This window comes from Malaclemys terrapin, chromosome 2 (assembly GCF_027887155.1).
Source record: "Malaclemys terrapin pileata isolate rMalTer1 chromosome 2, rMalTer1.hap1, whole genome shotgun sequence".
In the NCBI taxonomy this organism is placed as follows: domain Eukaryota; kingdom Metazoa; phylum Chordata; order Testudines; family Emydidae; genus Malaclemys; species Malaclemys terrapin.
Window position 1 is genome coordinate 192,123,405 of NC_071506.1, and position 27,298 is coordinate 192,150,702.

General features: G+C 45.4%; 2 protein-coding genes across 2 annotated transcripts in view; one reads left to right on the forward strand and one right to left on the reverse strand.

The window, feature by feature from the left end:
• The window catches only part of SEC61G (SEC61 translocon subunit gamma), a 60,850-nt gene that overhangs the window by 27,630 nt on the left and 5,922 nt on the right, over nt 1-27,298 (reverse strand). The window lies entirely within an intron of this gene.
• Nucleotides 13,319-17,488, forward strand: LOC128832092 (golgin subfamily A member 6-like protein 22). The gene is made up of 4 exons (XM_054019150.1): nt 13,319-13,601; nt 13,773-14,112; nt 14,920-16,745; nt 16,809-17,488. Exons 1-4 carry the CDS (start codon nt 13,319-13,321, stop codon nt 17,486-17,488), a joined length of 3,129 nt encoding a protein of 1,042 aa, XP_053875125.1.

The window sequence follows — 27,298 nt, forward strand, 5'->3', positions numbered from 1 at the left end:
ACTAACAGAAGTATTGGGAGCATAAGCTTTCGTGGGTAAGAACCTCACTTCTTCAGATGCAAGAAGTGAGGTTCTTACCCACGAAAGCTTATGCTCCCAATACTTCTGTTAGTCTCAAAGGTGCCACAGGACCCTCTGTTGCTTATAAACTGTTACCTTTTTTTTTTTTCCAACTTCCCTCTAGACTTGGGTGAATGACTATTCATCCAAATTCAGCAGAGACCAACCAGAAACAAAACACAACCTCATGATAATTTAGGAACAAGGTGGCAGGTTAATATGCAGTCACTAAGCAACAAGGTTGGGGCTATATTGTGACTGTAAAACCCACAGCTCGGCAAGGGGGCAGAGGGTTGGGGAAAAGCAACCCACCAGCAGTGGTTCACAGAGACATTCTGTCTGTGGAGGTGATAAGCAGAAATGGTCTCCAGAGAAGCTGGGAGAGCATGCTAAGAAGTAGTGCAGCATGCATCCTCTCCAACTTAACCACAACCTCAGCCCGTTCATGGTGTCTAGTGGCATTATGGCTCCCTTGGTGCTTGGATTGAGGGAATGTGAACACTTGGATTTTGGCTTCTCCCTGTGCGCACTCTCCACCTCTCCTCATATGTGCACATGGAAGAGAAGATGGAATCTGTCCATAGTACATTCCCTGGGCGTGAAAATAACCACGGTTATCTATCTGTCTGTCATACTTATATGCCCCCCCATTAACATAGTAGCTGAGCATCTCCCAATCTTTAAATGTATCTATGAATTGTGAGCCAAATTCACCAGAAGTTCTAGGTGCAAAGGACTTATAGAATGAAGCCCTATAGCAAGAAGTGGGACCACTAAGCACTGAGGATGGGGTGGAGATTAAAGATAATCTAGGGATGGTCCAACACCTAAACAAATACTTTGCCTCAGTTTTTAATAAGGGTAATGAGGAGCTTTGTGGTAGTGGCAGGGTGGCTAATGGAAATGAGGATATGGAAGTAGAAATTACCCCATCTGAGGTGAAAGTTAAACTTAAGCATCTTACTGAGACCAAACCGGGGAGGTGGGAGGGGGGCGCGTGCTGGATAATCTCCATCCAAGAATGTTAAAGGAACCGGCACATGAAGTTGCACGCCCAGTAGTAAGGACTTTTAATGAATTTGCAAATTTGGGGGTCATACCCAATAACTGGAGAATTGCTTATATAGTACCCATTTTTAAGGAAGGGAAAAAAATAATCCGGGAAACTATAGACCAGTTAGTTTGACCTCAATTGTGTGCCAGCTCTTAGAACAAATTTTGAAAGAGGAAGAAGTTAAGGTAGATCATGCCAGACCATCCTGATCTCCTTCTTTGAGATGATAAATGATTTTTTAAACAAAAGAAATGCAGTAGATCTACTCTACCTGGTATTTGATACAGTTCCACATGGGAAATTATTAGTAAAATTGGAGAAGATGAGGATTAATATGAGAATTGAAAGGTAGATAAGGAACTGGTTAAAGAGGAAACTACAATTGGTCATACTGAAAGGTGAACTGTCAGGCTGCAGGGAGGTTACTAGTGCAGTTCCTCAGGTCCCAAGACCTATCCCTGTCTATATTAACATTTTTATGAAAGACCTTAGCACAAAAAGCAGGAATGTGTTAAAATTTGTGGATGACATAAAGTAGGGCAGTATTGCCAATATGGAGGAGAACTGGCATATAATGGAAGATCTGGAGGACCTTGAAAACTGGAGGAATAGAAATGGGATAAAATTTAATAGTGCAAACTGCAAGGTCATGCACTTAGGGACTAACAACAACAATTTTTGCTATAAGCTGGGGACATATCAGCTGGAAGCGACAGAGGAGGAGGAGGAGAAAGACCTGTCTCTATTGGTTGATCACAGGATGACTATGAGCCAGCAATGTGAGGCAGCCATGAAAAAGGCTAATGCAGTCCTAGGATGCATCAGATGAGGTATTTCCAGTAGAGAGAGGGAAGTGTTCATACCATTATACAAGGCACTGGTGAGACCTCATCTGGAATACTGTGTGCAGTTCTGGTCTCCCATGTTTAAGAAAGATTAATTCAAACTGGAACAGGTGCAGAGAAGGTCTGGAAAAGGAATGGAAAACCTACCTTATGAGAGGAGACTCAGAGCTTGGTTTGTTTAGCCTAACCAAGGATGCTGTGGGGAGATATGATTGCTCTCTATAAATATATCAGAGGGATAAATACTATGGAGGAAGAGGATTTATTTAAGTTAAGCACCAATGTTGACATAAGGACAAATGAATATAAACTGGTCATCAACAAGTTTAGGCTTGAAATTAGATGAAGATTTCTAATACTCAGAAGAGTGAGGTTCTGGAACAGCCTTCCAAGGGAGCAGTGGGTGGAAAAAAACTAACTGGTTTCAAGACTGAGCTTGATAAGTTTATGGAGGGGATGGTATGAGAAGACTGCCTACGCTGGCACATAGTCAATCTGTGACTGCTAGTTGCAAATATCTCCAGCGGCTGGTGGTGGGACAGTAGATGGGAGCTTTCTGAGTTACCACAGAGAAATCTTTCCCAGATATTTGGCTGGTGGGTTTTTGCCCATGTGCTCAGTGTCTGTTTGATCACTATATTTGGGGTTGGGAAGGGATTTTCTCCTGGGTCAGATTGGTAAAACCCTGGAAGGTTTTCACCTTCTTGTACATCATGGGGAATGGGTCACTTGTAGATTAAAACTAGTGTAAATGGTGGATTCTCTGTAATTTGAAAAGTCTTTAAATCATGATTTGAGGACTTCAGTAACTTGGCCAGGGGTTTGGGGTCTATTACAGGAGTGGGTGGGTGAGAATCTGTGGCCTGCAATGTGCAGGAGGTTAGACTAGATCAGGAATCGGCAACCTTTGGCACGCGGCCCGTCAGGGAAATCCGCTGGCAGGCCGGGATGGCTTGTTTACCTGCAGTGTCTGCAGTTTGGGCCGATCGCAGCTCTCACTGGCTGCAGTTCACTGTTCCAGGCCTGCGGGAAGCAGCGCGGGCCGAGGGATGTGCTGGCCGCCGCTTCCCTCAGCCCCCCCATTGGCCTGGAACGGCTAACCGCGGCCAGTGGGAGCTGTGATCGGCTGAACCTGCGGACGTTGCAGGTAAACAAAGCATCCTGGCCCGCCAGCGGATTTCCCTGACGGGCCACAGGCCAAAGGTTGCCGATCCTGAGACTAGATGATCATGATAATCCCTTCTGGCTGCAAAGTCTGAGTCTATGATTGACTTGATTACAATCTATAAGTACCTACATGTGGAACAAATATTTAATAATGGGCTCTTCAATCTGTTGAATCCCTCTCCGCATAGTCAATGTCATCAAAAGCTTTTATTTCAACTTGACATGCAGTGTTGATCACAGTGAGCTCAGTTTTGAAGTCAAACAGGAATACGTCTGGGGTGAGTGATGTCTGCAATCCTCTTTAGCATTGCCATCGACTGGGTAATGCAGCGAATTTCAGAAGACATGCCAAGAGGCATTAAATGGACACCCTTGAAGACCTGGACTTCACAGATGATCTTGCTCTCCTATCATATACCCAACACCATATACAAGAAAAAACAACTCGACTCAACACATTCAGCCAGAAAATTGGACTGAAAATCAACTGCAATAAGACCGATATAATGACCTTTAACATTGCCTCACCATCACCAGTACGGATAGAGGATTATGTTCTCACCAATGTAGAAACATTCACATACTTGGGCAGCAGCAGCATCCAGGACAGTGGAACAAGCCAGGACATCCAGAACAAAATCAATAAAGCCAGGAACACCTTCAGGAGTTTAAGTACAGCCTGGAAATCATCAAAATACAACACCAGAACCAAACTCAAGATTTATCAGAGCTGCATACTTTCAACATTACTTTATAGTGCAGAATACTGGGGAATGAGAAAGTATGACATGTCCAAACTGTCTTCATTCCATACAACCTGCTTCAGAAAAATCCTCTGTATCTTTTGGCCCAGAACAATCTCAAATCAAGATCTATTTACACAGTGCAGCCAAGAGGACATGAGCACCATCATTTCCGGCAGGCGTTGGAGATGGAATGTCCATGTGCTTCAGATGAGTAGCAATAATTCCATCACCTGAGTAGCAATAAGATGAACACCTGAAGGCAAGCGAAAACGAGGCCTCCCGAAAACAACGAAGAGCTGTGGAAGCCGAGCTGAAAAACGTGGGGCACAGCTGGGGAACCATTGAAAAACTTGCCAGAAACAGACAGGAGTGGAGGAGCTTTGTCACTGCCCTAAATGCCAAAGGTGTAATGGGAACACGTCGATGATGATGATGATGATGATGATCTTCAATCTATCAGGGAAAGGTGTAATATGATCCAATGTCTGGAAATTGAAGCTAGACAAATTCAGTCTGGAAATAAGGTGTAAATTTTTAACATCGAGAGTAATTAACCATTGGAACAAATGACCAATGGTTGTGGTGGATTATCCATCACTGACAATTTTAAAATCAAGATTGGGGTTTTTTTTCCCTAAAATATCTGCTCCAGGAATTATTTTTGGGGAACTTCTAAGGCCTGTGTTATATAGGAGGTCAGACTAGATAATCACAGCCATCCCTTCTGGCCTTGGAATCTATGAATCAAAACTTGCCTTAAGGAATATGGAAGTAAAGAACTCTCACATGGGATTGCTGTCGAGGCAGAGGAAATGATTGTCCTGAAAACCTTGACAATATCATTTTAATAGTGTGAAATTAGTGTTGGTGACAGGTGTCAGGCTGACAGCTTCAGAAACAGAAATCCTGTCTTCCCAGAGCCGGTCTGATGTGGCTCCCGCTTCCCCACACCGTCCCACTGTGCTTCACCAAGAACTGGACAGGCCACCATCATAGTGATAGGGCAGTTTGTCCTTTATGCCCATTCACTCTTTGGCCTCTCTTTTGAGAGTGATAAGAGTGCCAATGGCCATGACTTGTGGGATTCATTTTTGTAATATGGGCACCAGTCTAGTGGAGAAATGGACTGTCACCACCAGCTCACTCCACCACAAACATCAACTAATAGGCACCAGCTAATAGTTTATGGTCACCACTGATTTGGGCTGGATTCACATCACTGATACAGGGACTAAAGGTGTCACCCACCTTCTCTTTGATCCATCTGATTCCATTTTAGTGTATGTGATGCTGGCAAACCAGGTGCCAGCTCTCGCCAAGACTGCAGGCATTAGCTAAGAACAAACAAACTTATAGCTGGAGACCAAACCAGTTCATCTGTATGTTAGTTTTTCTCAAAATACATAGTTGTCTTATAAGAATATATTTAGTGTTTAGACTCTGAAATGCTTGTAAATTGCTGCACCCATTAATCTCACTTGCAATGTCTGTATTACATATTTTCTTACAGCATGGAAGTTTTGCTTTATAACTTTGAAAATGTGTACTCTGAACTTGTGAACCCAGGCACGGGCATTGTTCCCCTGCCCTTGCCCATCCAGAAAGACTATCAAAATCAGCTGGACCATCAAGGAACATCGCAATCCAAAGGATTGGTTAATGGCCAAGCCACACCTTGGAAATGCTATGTGCAAGGAAGCTCATCCTGTGGACTTGGAAGCTAAATGAAGGAAATAAAACTAAATCACAGGAAAATTTTCCATCTTTTTCAGTGTTCAAACTTTGACAGGGTTTGAGACACCAAACTGAAGTCAGAGATCTCCTGGGTCTGCCCTGAAAGACACTTTCAATTAACAGGTCACTACAACTCTTAGGATTGAGATGATAACCCCTTTGTATGTATAATTTTGCTTGCTGTAGCCTGTAAATAACTCTTATTTCTTTTTTCTAGTTAATAAACCTTTAGGTGGTTTATTACAGGATTGGCTACAGGTGTTGTCATTGGTATAAGATCATTCTAGGGTACCAATTGATCTGCGGTAAGTGACTGGTCTCTTGGGACTGGAAGCAGCCTGAATATGTACGGTGTGATTTTTGGTGTAAGTGACAATTTATCACAAAGTCCAGTTTGTCTGGAGGGCCTAAGGGGACCATCTGTGACTCCACGGTAAGACTGTCATAGTGATCCAGGAGTTCACATTTGTTACTGACTTGGTGAAATCCAATTATAGAACTCACCACCAGTTTGCAGTGTCTGCCCTGGTTTTTACAGTCTGCACTGAGATCGGCACTCTCAACCACAAGCCACTCCTGACAGCATGATAGTGTATTTTTAATAACCTTGTAATATCCACAAAAGCTTTTGAAAATCATGGTCTGTCTGGTTAAGTGTGTGTATGGTGGCGGGAAGGGGGAAGAAATCAAGAATTTTAGTTTTGATAGTGTGGATCTCAGTTTTACATGCAATGTATTTTACTCCCCAGGAGAGCAATCAACCTGTTACCAGTTTTACACCAGGTATTGTAGCAATAGCTATCAAGTTATGAATATGGAAGTGGCTAAGCAAATGAGATAATATAACTATGTAATGTTAGCATGGGAGTGACTAGGCTGGTGCCTGTGTAAAGCATCTGGGCATGATGAGTGTGAATTTGATGTTTCCAAAACCTTGAGGAGCCTGAGACTGACCTGGGTGCTAATGCAGTTAAGAGTCCTCTCTCCAGCTAGCCTACCTTTTGGGTGAGTATTAAACACAAGAAATAGTAGTGAAGAAATGATGCTGGAGATTGAGCAATGTAGCATATGAAATCTCTTGAAAACCTTTAATAATACAAGCACAAATTCAAACATGCATCTGAAAAATGAAAGTTCTGTTGTTTTTATAGATATCAAATTCTATAACAACACAATAGATTTATATCACATTTGATTTTAAAATACTCCTGATTACTTCTGGTTTCTAACCTTTTATGTCACTGTCAAGAGAAAAACAAAATTTTATTTACATCTGAGCTTACAATCTCATTGCAATACTAGCAGACACATTTTACTGCAACAGGTGTTGGTGACACATTATAGAGCATAAATAACAGGCAGCAGTGAATTGTGCTGCTATAATTCCATCAAGGGGTCCTTGTTACAGTTCGTCAAACTAAAATAGTGAAGCTTGAATCATTTATTTAGTTGCCAGGATTTTCAGAATTGCTGAGCACTCAGCGCTTTTGTTAATTTCGTCTGCAGTTGTGTGTGATCAACACCTGAAAATTCCAAAGTCCAAAATAAAATGACAGCCCCAGAATGTGTGCCTGATTTTTATTTTATATATACATGGTTCCTGATGTAAACAAATATTTACACTGCTCCTTAATCATCTGAGTGGAAAGCAGCACCTGACTGGATAAGCTTTGTGACTGGCAATTCTGACAAATAATTCTGGAATTTTTCATCATACCTGTGATCGCATGGATTATAATGCATTTAACTCTGTCATCCACAGGTTAATAATATTGAAATAAATATGCAGCCATAATCAGGGCCGGCTCTAACTTTTTTGCCGCCCCAAGCAGCAAAAAATAGCGCCGCCCCGCTGTAACACCCTCCCCCACACCGAGTGCCGCGCCACCGAAACCCCCCCGCCGAGCGCCGCGCCGCCAAACAACCGCCGCCCCCCGCCGCGCTACTGAACACCCCCCACCTCCCGCCACACTGCTGAACCCCCCCGCACGGAGCGCCGCTGAACACCCCCCGCCGAGCGCCGCCGAAACCCCCACCAAGCGCCGTGCTACCGAACAGCCCCCGCCCCCCTGCCGCACTGCCGAACACCCCCTGCACTGTGCTGTTGAACCCCCCCGCGCGGAGCGCCGCCGAACAGCCCCCACCGTGCTGTCAAACACCCCTCGCCCCCTGCTGAGCGCCGCGCTACCGAACACCCCCGCCCCCCACGGAGCGCCGCCGAAACCCACGCCGAGCGCCGCGCTGCCGAACAACCCCCCTCCCCCCCCCGCCGCACTGCCGAACACCCCTCGCCCCGCTGCTGAACACCTCCACCCCCCGCGGAGCGCTGCACTGCTCAAGCCCCCCCGCGCGGAGCACCGCCAAACACCCCCTGCTGAGCGCCGCGCCGCCGAACACCCCCCGCCCCCCATGGAGCACCGCGCCACCAAACACCCCCCGCCGAGCGCCACGCAGCCCCCCGCCACCCCAAGATTGGCCGCCCCTTACCAGGTGCCGCCCCAAGCACGTGCTTGGTTGCCTGGTGCCTGGAGCCGGCCCTGGCCATAATAACTCAGGCTATAATCTTGTCAGATCTTATAAACTAAACTGGGGTCAGGCAGAGTCAGTGGAAGGATAGGAGACCTCTAGGAAGGTGTTTGTGACTCAGTAGATGGCATTCTTCTGTCTGGGTCTTTACTGAACCGTTTCCCAGCACAGTGTTAGAGGAGGAATAATACTGTTGGAAGTGCTAACTTCTGGATCAAATACAAAACAGAGGTTCTGATCACTTGTGATCATTCAAAATTGCCCAGCTATTACAGTAATGTGTGCGTTACTAATGCCCTAGACAGATTAGATTCTGCTCACCACAGACACCGACTTTCATTTTTCCAGGTGGGTGCTCCACCCCCACTCTTCCCTGAGACTCTGCCACCACTCTGCCCCTTACCCCACCCCCTCCACCTCTTCCCTCCCCCTAGCGCCTCCCACCCACTGACGAACAGCTGATCTGCACGGTTCTGGTGGGTACTAAGCATCCACTATTTTTTTCCGTGGGTGCTCCAGCCCCAGAGCACCCACAGAGTTGGTGGCTTAGCAACTCACTACAAGATTTTTATGCAGCTCCCTGGTTTTGAGGGCCACCCAGTAACAATTTGACCTGTGATATAAGGTGAAGCAGCCTTAGGGCTGTTGTAATTTATACCCAGCTGCCTATGACCACAAGGGGCCATTCTCACAGCCAGGCATTTCCAAGGCATGGTAGCACACCAGCCAAGCCGCTTTCCCCGAGCCATGCTCTGCACTCTGGGGGATCAAAGCTCTGGTGATGTAATGCTGTTAGCCAGCTCTCAGCCATCTGGGGCTTCCATTTATAGATGGGAAATTCCCACATCGTTGGTTAGGCTGGCATAGCCTCTTAGCAAAGTCAGTAAAGCTTGGAGGACCAGAGCAGTGCAAAGGAGCCGTAGCATAGCGGAGAATCTCACCTGTTTTGTTTTATATATACAGTAACTCCTCACTTAAAGTTGTCCCGGTTAACGTTGTTTTGTTGTTACGTTGCTGATCAATTAGGGAACATGCTCCTTTAAAGTTGTGTAATGCTCCCTTCTAACGTCGTTTGCCAGCCGCCTGCTTTGTCTACTGCTTGCAGGAAGAGCAGCCCGCTGCAGCTAGCTGGTGAGGGCTTGGAATCAGGGTGGACCGGCAGCCCCCCTATCAGCTCCCTGCTCCCCTAAGTTCCCTGTGCAGCAGCTGCCTGCAGTTCAGCTGTGTCCCTCCCCCCACTAGGGTGACCAGACGTCCTGATTTTATCGGGACTGTCCCGATATTTCCTTGATTGTCCCGCGTCCCAACCGATGTCTGGTTGGGACACTGGACAAACAAGGAAATGCTCCGGAGCCCAGAAGTGGTTGTGCCCTCCCCGGCCCTGACTCCGTCCCCTCCTCCCCCGATTGGCTCCCTCCCCGAATCCCCGCCTCTTCCCCAGGCTCGCGCTTCCTCCTCCCTCCACAGGCGCTGGAGGGAGGCCCGGGAGACGCAGGGAAAGCGCGGGGCTGGGGTGAGTGAGAGTCCGGCCTGGCCCGAGCAGGCAGGACTCAGTCGGGCGGTAGGGGGAGTAGGGGGGCGGGACTCGGGAGCGGCCGCTGCTGCAGCTCCCACTGCCGCGGGGGGAGGAAGCGGCTGATGGCCAAGCTCGGCAGCTGCGGCTCTGGCGCCCCCAAACCCCCCGAGCCCGGGCCTGCTGCGGGGACCCAGCAGCGCGCACGCTGCGCCCAGCCCCTGGCCGGTCGCGTCTGGGCTGCTGCCCAGCTGGTGCAATCCCGCGGCGGCCCCGGGGCGGAGGCATCAGCAGCCCAGCCCCGTTCGTTCCCCTGCGGGACCCGAGTGGGACAGGGGGGCTGGGGCCTGCTGCCCCCACTCCGGGGCTGCCGTGGGATTGCACCAGGTCCCCGCAGCAGGCCCAGGCTCGGGGGGTTTGGGGGCGCCAGAGCCGCAGCTGCCGAGCTTGGCCATCAGCCGCTTCCTCTCCCCGCGGCAGTGGGAGCTGCAGCCGCGGCTGCTCCCGAGTCCCACTGCCCGGGGGGGAGAACAGCCACCACCTGGCCCCCGCTTGTGGAGGAAGGGTGGGGGTTTTTTTTGTTTGTTTTTTTGCCCTCCCCCGCCACGCTCCCCCTGTGTCACCCTCTTCAAGCTTCGGTCCCCGCTCTTGCGGTCATGTAGTAATTTTTGTTGTCGGAAGGGGGTCGCAGTGCAATGAAGTTTGAGAACCCTGACCTAGCTAAAAAAAAATGTTTGATACATTTAAAGTAATCACCTTCTTCCACTAGGTGGCACCATTAGACTTACTACAGTAAAAGTCACATTCTAATTTGTGTTTTAGTTTTATCTCTTGTTTCCATTCATTCCCCTTTTTGAGTTTAAAAAAATGGATTGGTAAGCTGAGGAGGGTGAAATCACTAGACACTTTTTTCTCAGTACCAGAGCTGTGCAGAATTAGCAGGTTTATCATAGCATAGAGAGGGTGGTCGCTTGGTGAGGAGGTTTTGAGTGGAAGCTCCATGTTCAAAGGTCATCATTGGCTGAAGGGAGGATTGGGAAAAACCTGGAAAAAGACAAGGTCTGAGGTACACACTGGAGATGTGTGGATGAAGTGCTATAAATGCAAGACCAGCTTCAGTTGGTGTGAGAGAGAAGCTTTTGGGCTACACAGAACTTGTCTTCAGGTCTGGGAAAGAAGAACTTTGTGTAGCTCAAAAGCTTCTCTCTCTCATCAACACAAACTGGTCTAATAAAGGATATTCCCTCGCCCAGATAGTGCAATGGGCATTGAGTGGGGTTCAAAGGTAAATAATTGGTGAGGCTGATTCTGACAACCTCATTATTCAAAGACTTTGGGGCAAAGAGGTGAGGTGGATATCCAGAAGGTCAGAGGGGAGGAGAAGGAGGTGGTAGTTGAGAAGTGGGATGCTGAGAGCATGGACAAGAGTTTAAGCCATTGAGATGGATAGGAAAGGACAGATTTTTTTGTATGTTGTGGAGGAAGAAGTGGCAGGATTTCATCTTGGCCTGGCCATGGGACATGGAGGGACTTGGAGAAACGATCTTACAGCTGAGAAATGTCCTTGCTCTAGCACCCCATCATGCCAGTCCAGACTGTTGGAACTTCGAGAGCAGAACCCAATTCTAGAAATGACACAAAGTGAATACCTAGGAAAGTCTGATATCTAATGGACTGTACCATGGAGGGCCAACCTACTGAAGCTGTCCTGCAGTGGCTCAAAAGTGTGAGTACCAGCCTCAGGGCAAACTGTTAAGAGCAGGGCACAAACCCCAAACTGGCTGTGAGCTCTGTACTTAGATTTCATCAACCAAATACCAAGTGTAAACTCCTCATGCACTATAACAGCCTAATCATGGAGTCACAGATAGTCCCCTTGGGTACTCCAATGTATCTTGTCACCTAGGCAACCTTGCCTTTGCGACAGATGGTCCCTTACCCCAAAAATCACAACAATATTCAGGCTACTCCCGGCCCCAAAGAACCAGTCACTTACCCCAGGTCAGTGGCATCAAAGCAATGCTTGTAGCCAATCCCATAATAAACTATCTAAAGATTTATTAACTAGGAAAAGGAAATATGAGAGTTATTGACAAGGATTAAAGCAGGTAAACATACACAAACAAATGAGTTACTGTCTTAGGCTCCAAAAGGTAATAGAAATTTCTATAATAAGCAAGCCCTATATGTCCCTTAGGGCTAACCCAGGCTAAACATGTGAGATCTCTTGCTTATGCCTAGAAAACCTTGCACTCAAGAGTCTTCTTGTTAGGGGTTTAATATCCCATTCCCCCCACCCCTTGTTTGAGTGGCCAGTTCAGCTGATGGGAGGAATTCATTCACGTGTTCTCTTCATTGGAGGAGCAGAGGGATGGGAAGAGCAGTCAACAAAGTATTTTATCCTTACGTGTTCCACAATAGTTCATCTGGTGTCTATGGGCCTTCTCTGTTGGGCAGGACCTAACACCTTCTGTTGAAAGCTAGCATTCTTCATACTAATTCATGTCTCCTTCCTGTCTAGTGATTTACACAATTACAGAGAATCACAATGCAAATGCTCCAATATTACCTTACAATATGGGTGCTATTAGTGAGATTAATGCATGCAGCAACTTACAAACATTCAATAAAGTCTAAACGCTAAGCACATTTATAACTCTACTATCTATTCATCAATACTAATATATAGCTGAGCCAGACTAATTCTAGCTATGTATTTATCAGTATCCAAGTGAGGCATGCGGACTTTGGCATCAGCTGGCACCTGGCTTGCCAGCGTCACAGGCGATGGAGATCCACAGAGGCTGACCCGTCGACCCTGAATTGATGAAAAAAAGTGATGTAAAGATGCTTACATCGCAGTGACATGCAGAAAACACTTTAGGAACCCTTTGAAGTGAAATTGAGGTGTTTTCTGTGACTCTGGTGGAGTTCTTGGCTTGCCTGGATGCAGCTAAATCATCCCTCCTGAAATATTTGCTTCAAAATGCTTCTGAAGAGCAATTTATAACTTTGGCATAAACGAGTTCTCCCAAATGTTTGGAAAATGTCCCAGAGGATATCCCTCATATTCGCCCTGAGATTTTCATTCCCATTCCCCACTTCAAAGTACTCAAGTTGAACATTGTGCTATAGTATCAACATAGTTAGTATATTTTCACTAATGGCATATAAACATAGCAGCAAAGCACAGCTTAATAGACGATTGTTAGCCAGATTCTGCCTATGGTGGTGAAAAAGAATTTTTGTTCAAATGAGAAGACAAATGAATAAATTCCCCAGTCTTGTACCCACTTCTGTCTGCAGCATACACACCCTTGGTAGACAACATATATTATAGTCTGAGGAGGTAAATTTTTGTGGGAACTCCTTCTTAAAACATTGGCAGCACGTGACTTTAAGAACACATCTCAGGATTCTGATGATGACATGATTTATGACATCACAAAAACCATTGCAGTTTATGAAGTCAATAGGACCCTGAGGATGACTGTTAGCCTTGTAAGAGGATTCAGGACAATGGGAGAAGAAGGAAGAAAGATGTTTGCCATGAGGCCTCAAGTTAAGTTCTTAACCAAATCCTTGTCTAGAGTGAGTCATTTTCCTGCTTTTCCTTCCTTCTGCCTCCATTGAGACCAAACTGTGTCCCATACTCTCTCCTGGGATGGGCACCATGAATCCTAGGACAGTTCACAGTGAGATGCAGGACTTGGCAAAATTGAATCAGGGCTTTATAAATTCTGAAGATCGCCGCTTCCTTCGGGAATCAGTAGCGAGTATGGAAAATTCCATGTCTCCCACTTCAAGCCATACAGCTGCAGGTGAGATGATCAGGGAGTCAGATAAGCTCCTGAAAGAGGCTGAGAACAAAGAGAATGATTTGAAAATTGATGCAGAGGAGGTGATTGAACCAGAACAAGATGATCACCAAGAGATGGTAGACCAAAACTTGCAGCTAACAGATGAGACGACAAAGCAGGCCAATGAAAAGAATAGGGAGGCCTTTGATGTCCTGTCTAAAGGTGAACTTCAGAAAGCAATTGACTTGTTCTCAGATGCCATCAAACTGAATCCATACCTTGTCAACTCGTATACTAACAGAGCTAATGTCTTTGTGCATCTGCAGAAACCAAACGCTGCCATTAGTGACTGTAACAGAGCCATAGAGCTCAACCCTAACTTAGCACAGCCCTACAAGGTGCGAGGAAAAGCACTCCAGCTCCTGGGGCTCTTGGAAGAAGCAGCTTGTGACCTGGCCTTGGCTTGCAAACTGGGTTATGATGAAGATGCCAGTAATGTGGTCAAGGAAGTGCAGGTGAGAACCCAGAAGAACTCTGAACACAAAACAAAGAATGAGCAAAAATGTAAGCACAGGAAGACACTGGAGAGAGTGAAAAGGGCTCTGGCAAAAGAAAGAGCTGATAAGACAGTCTCCTGGGATCAGGAAAAAGCTCAGAGGGAGAAGGAGTCCAGTGAGGAACCCGAGAGTGAGGAGAGTGAGTTGGAGATTGATAACGAAGGGGTGATTGAACCCGATGAGGATGAGCCCCAAGAGATGGGCGATGAGAATATGAAGGTAACAGACGAAATGGTGAAGCAGGCCATTGAAAAGAAGAGGGAGGCTTTTGATGCAATGGGTAAAGGAGAACTTCAAAGAGCTGTTGATTTGTTCACAGATGCCATCAAACTGAACCCACGGCTTACGATTTTATATGCCAACCGAGCCAGTGTCTATGTGCAGTTGCAGAAGCCAAATGCTGCCATTAGAGACTGTGACAGAGCCATAAATATCAACCCTGACTCCGCACAGCCCTACAAGTGGCGAGGGAAAGCGCTCCGGCTCCTGGGTTACTGGCAGGAGGCTGCTGAGGACCTGTCCTTGGCCTGTCAGCTGGATTATGATGAAGAGACCAATGCCATGCTGAATGAGGTGCAGCCAAGGGCCCAGAAAATCACCCACCACTGGAGAAAGTATGAGCAAAAGCAAAAGGAAAAGAGATTTCAGGAGGCCCTGGAGAGAATGAAGAAAGCCATGGAGGAGAGGGAGGGAGCTCAACTTCAGACACCTGAGGAAAGAGATGAGCTTGAGGCCTGGCAAGAAAAGGAAAGAGCTCAGCCTCAGAATACCCAGAAACGTGAAAGAGTTAAGCTTCAGGCCTCCTGGGAACAATGGGGTGCACATTTTAAATACTCTACCGTACAAGAAGGAGCTCTGCCAGTGGCCCATGGTGATAAGAAGAATTTCCAGCTGAAGGCCCAGGGGAGAGCTGAGAGTGAGGAAGAGTCCAGTGAGGAGAGTGAGTTGGAGATCGATAACGAAGGGGTGATTGAACCCGATGAGGATGAGCCCCAAGAGATGGGCGATGAGAATCTGAAGGTAACAGACGAAATGATGAAGCAGGCCATTGAAAAGAAGAGGGAGGCTTTTGATGCAATGGATAAAGGAGAACTTCAGAGAGCTGTTGATTTGTTCACAGATGCCATCAAACTGAACCCACGGCTTACGATTTTATATGCCAACCGAGCCAGTGTCTATGTGCAGTTGCAGAAGCCAAATGCTGCCATTAGAGACTGTGACAGAGCCATAAATATCAACCCTGATTCCGCACAGCCCTACAAGTGGCGAGGGAAAGCGCTCCAACTCCTGGGTTACTGGCAGGAGGCTGCCAAGGACCTGTCCTTGGCCTGTCAGCTGGATTATGATGAAGAGACCAATGCCATGCTAAATGAGGTACAGCCAAGGGCCCAGAAAATCACCCACCACTGGAGGAAGTATGAGCAAAAGTGCAAGGATGATGAATTTAAGGAGATGGTAGAGAGGATAAAGAAAGTCTTGGAGGAGCAGGAGAGTGCTCAGAAAGCCCTGGAAGAACAGGAGATAGATGAGAAAGCAGCCCTGGAGGAACAGGAGAAATCCATGAAGGAACCTGAGACAACTGAGCAGATAGTGCTGAAAGAACAGGAGAACAATCAACAGGAGCCAATGGAGGAACAAGAGAGAGCTCAGAAGAAGGCATTGAAAGAACAAGAGTCAGTTCAGCAGATCGATCTGGAGGAACAGTTGATAGCTTTGCAGACTGAGCTGGAAGAACAGTTGAAAACTCAGCAGATGGAGCTGGAGGAAGAGGATAGAGCTCTGCAGAAGTTGCTGGAGGAACAGGAGAGGACCCAGAAGAAGGTGCTGGAAAAACAGGAGAGAACCCAGATGAAGGCTCTGGAAGAACTGGAAAGAGCTCAACACCTGGCTCTGAAGGAACTGGAAAGAGCTCAGAAGAAGGTCTTAGAGGAACAGGAAAAAACTCAGAAGGCAGCCCTGGAAGAACAGGAGAGAGCTCAGAAGAAATCCCAGAAGGAAAAGGAGAGGGCTGAGAAAGCCCTGGAGGAACTGGCAAGAGCTCATAAAATGGCCCTGAAGGAACTGGAGATTGCTCAGAAAAAAGGCCTGGAGGAACATGAAAGAGCCCAGCAGAAGGCCTTGGCAGAACAAAAGAAAGCTCATATGGCTATGGAAGAACTGGAGAAAGCTCATAAGAAGCAAGAGAGAGCGCAGAAGGCTGCCCTAGAGGAGCAGAGGAGAGCTCAGAAGGCCCTAGAGGTACTGGAAAGAGAACAGAGAAAGGTCATGGAGGAGCAGAAGAGAACTCAAAATAAGGCGATAGAGGAACAGGAAAAAGCCCAGAAAGCCCAGGAGGAACTGGCAAGAGTTCAGCAGCAGACTCTAGAGGAAAAAGAGAGAGCTCAGAAGAAGACCAGAGAGGAACAGGAGAGAGCCCAGAAAGCCCTGGAAGAACTGGTGAGAGCTCAGAAAGAGGCCCTAGATGAACAAGAGAGAGCTCAGAAGAAGGCTACAGAGGAACAGAAGAGGGCTAAAAAGGCCTTGGAGGAACTGGAGAGAGCTCAGAAAAAAGCCTTTGAGGAACTGGAGAGAGCTCAGAAAAAGGCCTTGGAGGAACAAGAGAGAGCTCGAAAGAAAGCCCTGGAGGAACAGGAGAGGGCTCAAAAAGGCCTGGAGGAACTGGAGAAAGCTCAGAAAAAGGCCTTGGAGGAACAAGAGAGAGCTCGAAAGAAAGCCCTGAAGGAACAGGAGAGGGCTCAAAAAGGCCTGGAGGAACTGGAGAAAGCTCAGAAAAAGGCATTGGAGGAACTGGAGAGAGCTCAGAAAGAGGTACTGCAGGAACAAGAGAAAGCTCAGAAGAAAGCCCTGGAGGAACAAGAAAAAGCTCAGAAGAAAGCCCTGGAGGAACAAGAGAAAGCTCAGAAGAAAGCTCTGGAGGAACAGAAGAGGGCTCAGAAAGCTCTGGAGAAACTGGAGAGAGCTCAGAAAAAATCCCTAGAGGAGCTGCAAAGAGTTCAGAAAGGGGTCCTGGAGGAACAAGAGAAAGCTCAGAAGAAAGCCCTGGAGGAACAGAAGAGGGCTCAGAAAGCTCTGGAGAAACTGGAGAGAGCTCAGAAAAACTCCCTAGAGGAGCTGGAGAGAGTTCAGAAAGGGGTCTTGGATGAGCCAGAAAAAGCTCAGAAGGCGGCCCTGGAGGAACATGAGAAAGCTCAGAAAAAGGTTCCAGAGGAACAGGAGGAAGCTCAGAAAGAGGCCCCAGAAGAACATGAAGGAACTCATAAAATGTTTTGTGAAGACCTAGAAAGAGCACAGAAAAAAGACTTAGAGGAATGGGAGAAAGCTCATGAAAAGGTCTGTGTAGAACAGGAAAGAGATCAGGAGAAAGACATAGAGGAACAGGAAACAGCCACGGAGGAACAACTGAGAGCTCAAAAAGGGCCAGAGCATGCAACAAGTTCATTAAGACCGCTCGCAAAATCTATTTGGGACTATTTTGAATCAGGCTAGACTCAGAATTCTGAGCCATTGTCTGAGTTTGTCCTGGAACCCAGCAAACATTAACAAACACAGGAATCAATGCGTGCTCACTGCAGTGTGTAAATTTAGAGGTCGTGTACAACTGCTGTTTTCATTAAAGTGAAATTAAAACACAAATATGAACAGAATTTTTCATTTCTCTATCTAAACAGTTTTTAAAGGATTAAAGCACTTCTCATGCAGTGTTTTGACACATGCACAAGTATACATAGACTATGTGGAATGCTCCTCTCCAGTTGAATATGAGTGCCTCAGGTACTCAGTCATTGGGCTGTAGAGTAGGTTAAAGAATCCAAAGACACTTCCTTCATCAGCCTAAGTATTGCTACACTAATAGATAAACTGCAAATGGAGCGTGCACATTTCTGTTTCTCTGCCAATGTCTATTTGATCCCCTGGTACTTTCTCAAAGACCGGTCTGTGAAGGGGAGGAGGGTTTGGAATCTTCCTCTCCTGATCATTCTTCCTGTAAAAGGGGATGAGGGAAAGAAGACATTGAACATGCTGCCAACAGAAAATCTGTGGGAGGGATTTGAGCAGCAAATGAGAGCTGACCATGACCAGTTGGATGAGGAGCCTCCAGATAAATGGGTGATGGAGGGAATTATTACTGAAGAGGGAGGCCAGGGTCTTGATGTGGAACTTTGAAGGGAAGAGGGAATTGATGGGTGGGAGCATGACTAAAGGGTGCATTGCTTGTGATGTATAGGCCACATGATCGGGATAAACTCTTAAGTTGCTTGAGTTCATGAAAGGGGCCATGATTCTGCAAGCGGCTCTGGGTAGGGAGAGCCCCTTTGACGTCAGCTGATTGCTTTGCAGGCACAAGGGCCCACTCATGTGGAGCAGCTTGCAGCATCAGAGACTTGGTTTAGACATAACCATTTTTTTTAATCAAATCTAAATTTGGGTGTGTAAAATCCAGTATTTCCAACTTCAAGAGCGCAAAAATCATGAGTCTGGCCTCAAAAATCACGAGATTGGCTTAAAAATCATGAGGGTTTTTTATTTTGAGATAACATCTTTATTCTTTTTATGTGTGTTCTGATTTCTGAGCCTTTAGAGTCCACTTGGTTCATGGTTTCAAGCTCTTCTCTGCTACCATGCATGCTAGAAACTTTTTTTTTAAATGAACATAATTACTTGGAGTGGGACGTTAAATAAAATCATCAAATATTGTGACACTTGGCAACTTTGAAAATTCTGATGAATTATACATGGCTGAGCCCAAGCAGAGGTTTAGAATCTATGGCAAAAATGTTGCAGCTGCTAATTGCTTGCGGAGGGAGATTCCTTCGGATGATGCTCATTACGGCTAGAGGAACTAAAGAGGAGGTAGTCCCAAACCAGCTTCGGAGGAAAAGTAGAATTAGAGGCTCTTAGGTTGGACCAAAGTTTCTGAAGCTATCTGATTGCTGCCTGAAGAAGTTGGAGTGTACTGGGGCTGAAGCTTTGTGAAGGAGCACCCACCCCACACAAGCCCTGGAAAGGTTAAGGAGCCAATTAACTTGCCAGGCTGCACCTGGAGGAGGAGCCAGGGAGCATGGGAACAGGAAAGGTCTGTATAAAGCTCAGAGCAGCTGGGGGCTTCAAAGAAAGGGTCTGCAGTCACTCCCTGGGAAAAGGGAGGTGTGTTTGAGACTGCGGGGTTCAGTAGTCTATATTTACTCCCTGTGAGGAGGGAGTTTGAGCTGGTAGACCCAGAGTGGGTGGAACCAAAAGCTGTAGGAAGGAGTCCAGGGAAGGAGCAGCAGGGTCTAAGTGAAACCACAGTAGCCAGGTATAGGGTCCCTAGACTGGAACCTGGAGTGGTGGCCCGGCCTGGGTTCCTCTACCCCCACTAAGGAAGTGGTATCATCAGGTAGTGCCCAATAAGACTGCCTGAGACCAGTTGTGCGGAAGGACTTTGGTACCCCACAAGGGGGGATACATGGTGAGGGACCTGGCTAGAGGGCTGAGTCACGAAAAGGAGGCAGTGGTTCCTGGAGCAAGAGAGGGGCCACAGATGGCAAAAGACAGAGTGTGGCAGAGTGCAACTGCAGGAAGGGGTGTTGGCTGTGCAGAGCTAAATCTCCAAAACAACCAGGAGGGGGCACCACCTGCTGTGACTACGGTAGAGTGCCCTGTCACAAGCGTCTAGCAAATGGCTGATGTGACTGGGTAAAAGAAACTCCTAGGCTTGGTCTACACTACCCCCCCCAATTCGAACTAAGGTACGCAACTTCAGCTACGTGAATAACGTAGCTGAAGTCGAAGTACCTTAGTTCGAACTTACCTTGGTCCACACGCGGCAGGCAGGCTCCCCCGTCGACTCCGCGGTACTCCTCTCGCCGAGCTGGAGTACCGCAGTCGACGGCGAGCACTTCCGGGTTCGACTTATCGCGTCCAGACTAGACGCGATAAGTCGAACCCAGAACTTCGATTTCCAGCCGTCGAACTACCTGGTAAGTGTAGCCAAGGCCCTAGTAATGTTACTCTGGGACTTGGCCTGAGGAATTCATACCTGAATACTTTCCCTTTCCATTATGGATGATAGAAGATCTATTTTGAGCATATCTTAACCTTACAGATGTACCTACATCTACTTTTTTTTTGTGTCTTAACAAACTACTCTGCAGCTTACCTCTTTTAATAGAGTCCTGCAGAAGTGGTGGGTAGATGTGGAGTCCTCAGTGGGTGAAAATGTATTGTCTTTTGACCCCCTCCCCCTTTGCAACTGTGGCCTGACTCTTGTGAGATGTTGAGTGCACTCCACTCCCGCTGATGTCCATGAAAGTGGAAGATACTTAGCAGAGAGTACACCGCAATACATTTTTAAAAGTACAATTGACAACAGTTTTAGGACACAAATATGCCCTGGCAGTTCAGTGAACATAAACACATCTGCACATCAGCGCAGTGCTAAAGTAGGAGAGAGTGAGAGAGAGAATGGAACTGCGGATGAACTACAATGAAACTGACTAATCTGACTTCAATGTTCCGTCTGAGTCAGTGCAGAAGTAAACATTCACCATGAATAAATAGTGAAAAGCAAATTGGTTATGAAACTCTTTCTACCTTTTATTCAGAAAGCTTTTCTTCCCATAGATATAGATATTTTAATATAAACAGACAACAGCATACGAAATTACAGACAAAATGAATTGGAAGAAGTCTATTGTAAATTCTCTGGGGCAGGGAATGTACCATCCTATATATATAGCCACAAACAGTGTCTAGCATTTTGTGAGCACTAATTATTAGAGTTGAGCAACATTTTTACATTTAAACAGTTTTTAATGGAAAATTGGGGTTTTGACTCAATGAAATTTTTCATGAAAATTATCTACTTTTCACAGAAAATTTCAAAGCTTAATAGAAAACCCCCAAAACATTTTTGATTTGTTCCACTGAAAATGTGGTGTGCATGTATATGTATAACACATTTCATTTTAATCAAAACTTTCCATGAGGGGAAACCTCATTTTCCAGCTAGTTCTAATAAATATTTATTGTCATGGCGGTTTCTTTAAAAAACAAAACAATCATTCATTCTAAGCAAACAACAGTGGATGGGCAAACTTCAAAGAAAAACATTTAAAGTTTCAGTTTAGTCCTAAATATGTCATTATTTAGAGAAAAAAATAGAAAGCAACAAAATAAAAAGGGTATGGCAATTATGTAGGAGTGCAGCAATTAACAGCATTCAGCTAACACCTTATTTATTTGTTTTTAATAATGTGTTAATATTATTGAGTGTGCAAAATGAAAACTGAGGAAGCAGCATAGAAGAAAGGAACGGAGAGAGGTAGGGTGAGAAGGAGAAAAAGGTATCAACATGTTATCATAAAGTGGCTTCTCTGGCATGAAAATATTTTGCACATTTCCCAGAATGGGGAAGTACAAGTCCAGATTGACTCATTGGCTCTTACTGGAAGATGTTTCCTCCTCCCTCTCACTATGATGGTAGATGATAAATCTGATTTCCACTCTGAGACTGGGGGAGGGTGTGGCTCTGTCCAGTGTATGAGTAAAATTCACTCTTGTATGAAACAAAAGCCATCTTCATTGAGGCTAAAGAGGAACAGTTTAACAGAAGGGATATTGGTATAGTTTAGTGCTTTTGAGGAACAGGTGCAGATAACAATCCAGGTGTTTGGATCAAAGGCTGTGATAATGGGGGCTTGTCTACACATGAAACTTTGTGAATTTAAAGCAGAATAACTAATCCAGAATAACTCCACATATGGGCTGGGTCTACACTACCCGCCTGAATCGGCGGGTAGAAATCGACCTCTCGGGGATTGATTTATCGCGTCCCGTTGGGACGCGCCAATCGATCCCTGAATCGACGCTCTTACTCCACCAGCGGAGGTGGGAGTAAGTGCCGTCGACAGGAAGCCGCAGAGGTCGATTTTGCCGCCGTCCCTACAGCGGGGTAAGTCGGCTGCGATACGTTGAATTCAGCTACGCGACGTAGCTGAATTTGCGTATCTTAAATCGACCCCCCCCCCAGTGTAGATGTAGCCATGGACACACTTATTCCAGAATAGTTATTCCGCAATAGCTATTCCAGAATAACTCCATGTGTCGACAAACCATGAGGCATGTGCATAGCTGCATCTCCAGCAATTTGTGGCCTGTGATCTGTTTAGTATTCAGTAGAACTTGTTAAATATTTTGTTTTAGGTCAGGCACCGGATAGTATTTGTGATTTTTTTCAAAAAATTTGGTCTGGTATACTATGCTCTCTAGTGAGTTATGACCTCGTCAGAACTGAGATTGATTTTTCTTTTTCTTAAATATCATATGAGAGAGAATTTTTCATCACCACTTACTCGTAAATTGTTGTTGGGATCATTTTTCACTTACCTGTGCATTTGTTTCCAAACTGGCAGATACAAAACTGTGTACTGTTATGACAACTGAATGTGAAAATGGATTCTTCAGCATGCACAGCCATGGCAAATGCATATATTTGTTTATGCACATTTGCCCACCTTTAAATATTGACTAATGTAGAGCTGTGCATGTGAAACAACTCTTTGAATTTTGACACTCGGTGGCACCGCAGTACATCTGTGTACACTGAGATGTGGAGAAATAAAATTGCTTCAGACCGTATTGATAATTGTTATAAATTTCTCACTCTTATTAAAAAAGCAGCTTTTTATTAGATCAACTTTTCAGTGTACAACGTTAGATAATCGTTTTTGGAGGGGAGGGAGATGTGGTCAGTATAGCTATTCAGGGCCTGTAGAAAGAGCCAGTCATGAGGAAAGGCTACAAAACTTTTAAATGGAAAAAAAAATATTGGTTCTGACATGATCATAAGCAAAATTTTGGGGCTCTGGCCTTCTGCTTTTTTAATCAGACTCTATTGACACAGGCTGTCTCTCATTACACAAGACTTCCTAATGGTCAGTAAGCCCCAAACCTTCCTTAATAACCTATTGGCACATCACTTTGATTAGTATCCAGTATCTGTCTTTGATATGGACAGTGTCTTTATGTCCATAGCGAAGGTCAGAAGGGGTTGTAGAAAACTCTAGGTAGAAATTCTACAAGGAAAGAGAAAGAAACTAAGTAGTTTTATGAATAATACTGTAACGGGAGCCATTAGTTTGTGGTTACTGACCTCAATCACATTTTGGGTATTAACCTTTTAAAGCCCTGCTCCAGGAGGGTTGACTTCATAAGGGACAGTTAAGACAGCATATGGTAAATGTTCTGGAGCCAGGAATTTAAGATCAGTCTCTTACAAGCACTCTTGTGTGTCACACCTCTATTATAAACATTGCTTTTCTTTTTCTGATATAGTTCCTCCTTCAGTGTGAGAAAAAAAAGCAACTCTTTCTGTGATTTATGTACTGCTGTCACATGACAGTATTCTCCTTTCATCGCTCATGGCCCCAAAAGGATCTCTGAAAACGTTTTGATCAAATCTTAATTTCTCCTCCCAGATCCCTGGTGTTACTTCTATGTTCGATCAAATCTTCCTTCATTGGTCCTGTTCTCTTCCTATGGGGATATCTTTTAAAAGATATGACCTTGTTCAGCAAGATGTTGTCGAACTAGATACAGGAATGACTGGGTTCTACGTGATCGTAACAGTCCCTGATTAGAAGAGACTGAATCACAGTTATCACAAAAACACAATTGATATTCCTGTGTGGAGAGGACAGTGTCCCTTCCTGTAGAAGCAGGATTTCTTTAATGTTCATGCATCATGAATCTAGTCAGTGTTTATTTCCAGGAAGTGACCTATGTTATCCCACCACAGCCTGCATGACCATACAGCAAGAGAACTCCATGGCCTGATTGAAGAGTAAAAACTGGGAAGGGAGTCACCCCCAGCATAGTTACGTTCCAAACCCTCTGTTATTTTACAAATATTAGTAACATTAATCACACAGGTACTTGCTTTATTGTAGTAAAATACTCTGGTCTAACCCTTTCCCTCCCCACCTCTCCCCTGAATCAAAGAGTCCTGACTGACTGCTGCAGTCAGCGTTGTCCAAGACTATGGTAACTCTCTTGTCAACAGGGGCAGCAGTTCTCCGAAAAGGTGGATTTTCCATAGTGAGGTAGCACCTGGCTCTGAACTCAGAGTCAAATGGGATTAGTTCTGTGCAAATGTCTCAGCTAGTCACTGTCTGTCTAGATACCCATAACATTGTCCCATCAATAGGTAGAACTTGTCCTGGCCCTGAGTCTGTTGAACTGAACTACAAGGAGAGCATTGTAGCCGGACATAAACTGCATATGCTTCTGCCTCCTTTTCAAGTAACACCTGAGTGCTCTGGGTGCTGTTACCATATTTGACCCACTCTGTGGCCAGGCTGCTAAGCAACAGAATGCAGAAGCTAAGCAGATCAAGCATGCTGTCGTGTCAGTACAGTCTATGATGGAAAATGGCCATAGTGACCGCTGAGGCAGGTGATTATCCCTTGATCCTATGCAGAACGGTGGGTGGGCTCTGTAAAACTCTCTGTAGTTCCTGGCAGGGGCGACTGGTCCTAAGGATCTATGGGACTGCTGCCCAGAATTCACTCCTGGTTAGGCAGAGTGCAAGGTGTAGAGGTAAAAACATTGTTGTGATGGCAGAAAAGTAGCTGTGTGGACAGACCACACTATTTAATTTTTAACCACTTAAGCTGACTGTGCCCTTAACTGCTTACAAAATCACAATTGCAGCCGCAATGTGTACCTGGCCTTGGGCTGTTAACCTGACCTTGCAGAAAACAGTTCATTCAATTTATGAACTTAATTCTTTCACACTCCATTACGCCCTGTGAAGTGTAATCACCAAAGAGTAGTTAGGACCAAATCCATGCTAATTTTATTGTTGGCCGGAGTATCCCTTGTGAAAGGAAGGCTGAAATAGAGTAGGAAAGAAGGCAGGTTGGCCAGAAGCATGTGATTTCACTGCACAATCAGGCGGGGGTGGGGAAAGGGCAAAATTCAAATTTTGTGTGAAGGAGAAGAGGGAGGTACAAATAAAAGGACTCAGGGAACGGAGCATTAATGTGTTGGGGCCAGAGAGAGTTGTGGGATGAAGAGGGAGGGAAAGTGAGTTGGAGAAGGGTTGGGAGATGGGAAATGGGTATTACTGAGAAAGTAAGGAGGAAAGACAAGAAACAAAGAAGGGAACAAACGGGAGACTGTGGGGGGAGGGGAAGGGAGTGACATTAAAGGGAGAAGGGGAAGAGGAGGAATAAAGAGATACAAAAAGCCCAAAAGATGCATAAACTTTGTGTTTATGTCCTCACATTATATTTCTAAGAGCCAGTTGCGGGAAACGGGTTAATAATTTTGTGAATATTTCATTTATTTCTGTTGTGCAGGGTTTGAAGTGGATCCACTTTTCATTTTTGCCGACATTCTAGCCAACACTTCCATTGACCTGTTTCAATAAGAAAACATGGTTTTCATTCCACAAAAGGTTTCAGGGGGGAAATATTGAAGAAAACTTGGATAAATGTCAATGATTTGTCATGAAAAGTTTAGCTTTTGAGAGGAGCCAGTTTTTGAGGAGAACTGCTAACATGAATACTCAATACTTGTAAGCCAGCAGATGCATTCATCACTGCCCCAGTGATTGGTATCCTGGTTGCAGAGGAAGGAGAGACCAATTTTTGGTTTCTTGGCTGAGTGATAGTTAATATCAAGAGTGCTGGTGTTTTTTGATGTGGCTATGGAAACTAACCAATGGGAAATATAGACCAATACTACCAGCATAGGAATTGGAGTGGTAATGGCATTACTGAGGTGAGTTGGATTTGAACTGCTGAACAGGGCTGATGGGGAGTGGGTTTAGTCGTACTGGGGCCAAGAGCTAAAGACACCCCCCCTAAAAATATCGGTAAGATCTGTGTAAGTAAAGTGAAATGGGAAGGGGTGAGGCCCCAGCAACATGATTCACCAGGTCCCCAAATTTCTCTTGATGGGCTTGCTGGTGACGCTACTATTTCCAACGCCCCCTAGCCCATCAAGTTGCCAATACAAATAGTCTTTGTATATTTCCCGATATATTGTAGCCTACTACAATAGCAAACATGAATCTGTAGTATTGTTTACTTCTGAAATGCTTGTCTGTCTGAACTTCAGAGTTTCTGCCTCTGATTAAGAGTGAGCCTAAATTTGAAAAGCTCTCTCTTAAGGTTGCATTTTACTCTGTGTTGAGACCAGCTGTAATTTAATCCATCAGGTTCAGATGCTTGCAACCTCAGAACTATAATGGGAAATAGAAATTAAGTATATTATATAGATTAGTTGAGAAGACTTTCATAGAAAGTCTTTATACTGCAACCAGCTGTTTCCTTTCTCTAACAAGACTATAAAAACGGTTAGATTAAAATAATCAGTTACCAAAATCCAACTGTATATTCAGTTTCAGCGTAACCTTGAATGAATCGATCATGTTTATTTACTGGGCCTCCAATAAATGGTCCAGAGTAGCATTTTTTGGGGTCAACGCTTTGTGGGGGTGTTTTACAAAAAAGATCAAAAGATAGAGCTCCAGGAATTATTTTTAAGGCGTACTTTCCAAAAAATTAAGACAGGGTCCTTCACCCACAACACCCTTTCTAAGCACAAAATAACAGAAATTGGGTTGAGTGGAAGGAATCCTTCTCTCCTTATTATTGTTACCATAGGCCTAAATATCTTTGAGGAGCTAGGGCATAGGGCCTAGAAGCCCTAATTACAAACCAGTTATGCCTCCCTCATAAAACCCTAATCCAGTAGCTTGGTGCCACTTAACTGCAGATAACCTGGTCGCTTACTCCCCGTTCCTTGTGCCTTGTTCATCTTCCACAAGCAGCTGTGCAGAGAAACACAGTGAACCAGAGTGCCACAACAGGAGGAAGTGAGAAGTCCTCTCTCTAGTCTGCCCCGACTGCCCCCTTCCCATAGCAGTGGAATCATAGATGTTTCAGGCTGTCATTCCAGAGAAAGGAGTGAGTACATTGTCAACATTGTATATGTGTTTGCAAACGTCTGTATTACCTCATGGCAGAGCATACAGCCCATACTGTGGCATATAGGTCCATTTAGTACTGTAATCTCACAGATTCTTTGGATAGTCATAACACCAATTTATGATAACAGATTAATCTCAGGTTTCAGAGTAGCAGCCGTGTTAGTCTGTATCCGCAAAAAGAACAGGAGTACTTGTGGCACCTTAGAGACTAACAAATTTATTAGAGCATAAGCTTTCGTGGACTACAGCCCACTTCCGAAGAAGTGGGCTGTAGTCCACGAAAGCTTATGCTCTAATAAATTTGTTAGTCTCTAAGG